The sequence below is a fragment of the Hemiscyllium ocellatum genome (assembly GCF_020745735.1).
Source record: "Hemiscyllium ocellatum isolate sHemOce1 chromosome 27 unlocalized genomic scaffold, sHemOce1.pat.X.cur. SUPER_27_unloc_42, whole genome shotgun sequence".
Lineage (NCBI taxonomy): Eukaryota > Metazoa > Chordata > Chondrichthyes > Orectolobiformes > Hemiscylliidae > Hemiscyllium > Hemiscyllium ocellatum.
In genome coordinates, this window is record NW_026867512.1 from 192,430 (window position 1) to 197,109 (window position 4,680).

The 4,680-nt window shown below is 47.5% G+C and overlaps 1 protein-coding gene across 1 annotated transcript; it reads left to right on the forward strand.

The window, feature by feature from the left end:
• The first annotated feature begins 590 nt into the window (after positions 1–590).
• Positions 591–2,344, forward strand: LOC132808342 (zinc finger protein 239-like). The gene has a single exon (XM_060822098.1). The coding sequence runs from the start codon at positions 624–626 to the stop codon at positions 1,470–1,472; it is 849 nt and encodes a 282-aa protein (XP_060678081.1). The 5' UTR covers positions 591–623; the 3' UTR covers positions 1,473–2,344.
• Positions 2,345–4,680: the final 2,336 nt, after the last annotated feature.

A 4,680-nucleotide genomic window follows, 5' to 3' on the forward strand; every position in this document is an offset into this window, starting at 1 on the left:
ATGTTAACCATTTTGTGCCTGGTTGTTCTTCAAGAACCTGCATTGGCATTATTTTGCTTCCCAAAGTCAGACCTGCTCACTCTCAGCAATATCCCAGTGTTGTGAAAGATATTAAATTTCAGGTGGAGTTATCCAAAACTCAAAGAGATGTCAGTCTTGACGTTTTTGCTTTTCTGCCCCTATAAGATCCTGAATCAACACCTTCAGGAGAATGAGTTAGAGCGGAGGGCGGGAGAGAGAGAGAGTGGGATAGTGCTTTCAATTTTGTGGAATAATAACACAAACAAATTGCTTGTTCTGAATTTTTATTTTGGACTGACAGTAATGAATTTTGTAATCTCTTTTTACAGAGTATTTGAAGATCTGAAGACGGAAGTTTCAAAATCAACAGATGAAGGACTTATGCCCAAAATGTCGACTCTCCTGCTCCTCAGGTGCTGCCTGACCTGCTGTGCTTTTTCAGCGTCGCACTTTTCGATACTGACTCTCCAGCGTCTGCAATCCTCACTTTGACGTCAGTGTCTGACAGTCACTCAATCCATCGGGACCACAACAATCTTTGACTGATTCTGTGAGAAGGAGCAAAGCTTTTTGGTTCCTGTTTCAGTCCGTTTTCAACGTCAATGGGACTGGATGAGAGACCCTACTGTTGGAGTGCACTGAGTGTGGAGCCTGAAACAGTTATAAGGCCTGGAAAGAGGAATTCATGGAGGGGAGGAGCCCTACACGTGTTGTGTGCGGCTGAAGCTTCGGCCATGGAGAAACACGAGGAATCCTGCCCCATGGAGAAACCGTGGAAGTGTGGCGACTGTGGGAAAGATTTCCGTTTCCCATCTGCTCTGGAGATTCATCGGCGCAGTCACACCGGGGAAAGGCCATTCCCCTGCACAGAGTGTGGGAAGGCCTTCAGACATTCCTCCGACCTGGTGAGGCACCGGCGGGTCCACACCAGGGAGAGGCCCTTCAGCTGCCCTGAGTGTGGGAAGGCCTTCAGCAATTCCTCCGACCTGGTGAGGCACCGGCGAGTCCACACGGGGGAGCAGCCCTTCAGGTGCTCCACATGCGGGAAGGGCTTTACCCAGGCCTCCACCCTGTTGGCCCACCGGCAGGTCCACACTGGAGAGAGGCTGTTCCTCTGCACCGAATGTGGGAAGGGCTTCAGCAATTCCTTTGCCCTGCTGACCCACCAGCGGGTCCACACGGGAGAGAGGCCGTTCCCCTGCACAGAGTGCAGGAAGGCCTTCAACAGTTCCTCTGACAGGCTGAAGCACCAGCGGGTCCACACGGGGGAGAGGCCCTTCAGCTGCCCAGAGTGCAGGAAGGGCTTTACCCAGGCCTCTGACCTGCTGAGGCACCAGCGGGTCCACACAGGGGAGAGGCCATTCACCTGCTATCAGTGTGGGAAGAGCTTTAGCCGCTCCTCCCACCTGCAGAGACACCAGAGAGTTCACATGCCATCACAGGGGGTTTAAAGCAGCGACGGCTGAGTGCCTTTATCGACTGGACTATCAACCCAGTTCTGGGAGCTGCCAAGGCAGATGGCGGAATTGGAATTCGGTTAGAAATCTGGAGTTCAGAATCTAACAATGAAACAATTGTCAGGGAGGGGAGGGGGAACCCCCATCTGATTCACTCAACCTTTTTAGGGAAGGAAACTGTTGTTGTGGGAACGGATTCACTCACTCGTCCCAGTGCATCCTTTACCCGGGCTGACCTACACGTGACTCCAGACCCACAGCAGTCTGGTTGACTATTCTGCACGCTTCCCCACCCAACTCCAGCCGATGAGGCAGGGGGGGAAACCTACTTAGAGACAAGGTATGGGTTTAAATTGGTGCATGAGGCAATACTTCTCCTAGTTTATGGCTATACCAAGGATCCAATTACAAAAGGACAACTCTGTGCTGACAAATAGTAAAGAAAGTGGGGGTGAGGGGGCGGGGGGAGAAGTGTGTGCGCTTTGACCTTGAGCTGTTTTTAAAAAATACTTTTTCTACACCTTTATTGCTGAGGGGATCTGAAGCTGTAACAAAGTTGGGTTGCAATAAAGATTACCTGAACTTACTGCCGGGCTCAGACTCTCATTGAAAGCTTTTGAGCTCCAGATGGTTTTTGTTTTTAAAGCTGCTCTATTCGTTCAGCCTCCTGCACTAAGTTTCCAATGTTATGTATCAGATGGAGCAGTGAATGAGTAGCTAGTATCATTAGATATTGTAAAATTTTTAGGAATGCAGGTACTGCGTTGTTTTATCAGCATTGTAAAGTTTCCTGGTGGAAGTGTGGGCTGTGTTCACTAGAAATGCTGTGGAGGTGTCAGTGTTGGACTGGTGTGCACAAAGTTAAAATCTCACAACACCAGGTTATAGTGCAACAGGTTTATTTGGAAGCACTAGCTTTCAGAGCGCTGCTCCTTCATCAGGGAGCTGTGGAGCAGGATCAGAAGACACAGATTTTATAGTAAAAGATCAGTGTCATGCAACTGAAATGATATATTGAACAAACCAAGATTGCTGTTAAGTCTTCCATCTTTTAGAATGGGTTGCAGGTTTCTGTTCATTAATATGTAAATCCCAGAACTACTTTTAATTCATGTTCTCAAGATGACTTAGGGTTTAATAAAAATAGGGGACATCTCAGCTCAGACAATGCATGAAAGGTGTGAGGTTCGGTCTGTCTGTATCCCAATTTTGAATCAGACTGGTTCTATTTCCAAAGTATGAGTTGATAAAATATGACATGGATTGATTGTCTTCATTAACTGCCTGCCGATGTTTCCACAAAAAGCACACATTGAATCTATCTACAAATATAATACTGCAAACGCAAATTCATCCCATGGACTTGTATGTATGTGCGTGCATGAGAGAGTAGTGTGAGTGCGTGTGTATTTTTGCATGTGTGTATGATGGAGTAGGAGCCTGTGAGGGTGTGTGCATTGGTGGATTTGTGTGTGTGTCTGAGAGAGACCATGTGTATGAGAGAGGGTCTGTGTGAGTGTGAGGGTGTAGTGGGGTCACCCAAGGTTATCCTCATGGGTTCTGAACTTGGCCATCAACCTCTGCTCAGCCACTGAAAACAGTTAAGCAGTGACACAATACACATTGGAGAGGACAGAGTGGCACTTGTCTCACAGAAGGTGGGAGGCTCTGGATGGTATCATCCAGGGTAAACACACGCTGGAGGACCTTCGGCTCAGACAGATTCAGCTGGAAGCCAGGCTGCAGACACGGTGGTGGTGGTGGTGGTGGTGGGTGGGGGGATCTTAACCGGACACTTTATTCTGGGAGATGGTCATTCCCCTCAGGACAGCCTTCTGATTGGGTCAGGGATTGTCTGCGTTCTCTGCAGTTGCCAGCAGGAGGCCAGATGATATTATTGTCTGTCTGGTGCCAGGATTCAGGAACCAATAATAAGAGGGAGAGAGAATGGATGGTGATGACTCTACCTGGGAAATGGCTTATTTTTAAAATTAAGAATAGCTAAAATGATATAGTCAGAAACATTATTAAAGCATGATCAATTTCATAAAAAAGCTGCAGACATCTTTTGAAACTCGCATTGAAATATGTGCAGTTAGGCCACAGTTGAGGACAGGCTGTAATGGATGAATGGCCTATTCCTAGTCTTGTGAAATTGGCTCTGACTACGTCGAAAAACAATCGTAGAATTACACAGCACAGAAACAAAGCCTTCGGTCCCGAGTGACCACATATCCTAAATTAATCTAGTCTCATTTGCCAGCACTTTGCCCATATCCCTGTAACCCTTCCTGTTCATGTCCCCATCCAGATACCTTATAAATGTTGTAATTGTACCATTTCCTTTGGCAGCTCATTCAATACACGCACCACTCTCTGCGAGAAACAAGTTGCCCCATAGGACACTTTTAAGTTTTCCCTCTCACCCTAAAACTAATGTCTTCTACTTCTGGACCTTGCCACCCCAGGGGAAATACCTTGTCTATTTACATTATCTATGCCCCTCATGATTTTATAAACGTTTATAAGGTTACCCCCTCAGCCTCCAATACTCCAGGGAAAACAGCCCCAGCCTATTCAGCCTCTCCCTGGAGCTCCAACCCTAACAACATCCTTATACGTCGTTTCTCAACCCTTCCAAGTTTCACAACATTCTTCCCACTGAGTGATCAATAGGGCTGTGAACAATCTATTTTTGTTGGGGTGTAAGAGAGGGCATTTCTTGAGGCCAATTAACTTTCACACTGTTTTTATTTCTAATCCGAGGTCCCTCCAAATTTTCCCCATTTACCCTAAACCTTTGCCCTAAGCCTTAGGACCCCAACCTTGGGGAAAAGATATACAAAAGTTGAGCAGCCAAACAAATGCAGTAGGACTAAGAAGTCGAGCCACAGATGGGGAAAAGAAAGTGGCTCCAGCCTTTTTATCTCCTCCTGGCATTTGGACACTTCAAACCTGTCAGTAACACCAGCTCCCAGGATCTCCAGCCTCTCTGTCAGCAAGCACTGCGCATGCTCCTCGGAGTCAGCAAAAAACTGCGCCGCCAGCTGCTCGGTGTCCGCGCACACGGCTCGTGTCCTTCTTTTGATGGACCAATAGGAAGCACTGGAGGACCGGAAAGAGACTGGTCCTCCTGCCAATCAGAGCGCCCCTACTGTCTGAATGCGGAAGTTGGAACATGAGCTTCGGAAGTTGCTGTTGT

Coding starts and splice junctions, on each gene's coding strand:
- LOC132808342 (XM_060822098.1), top strand. CDS start 624: ATGGGACTGGATGAGAGACCCTACTGTTGGAGTGCACTGAGTGTGGAG.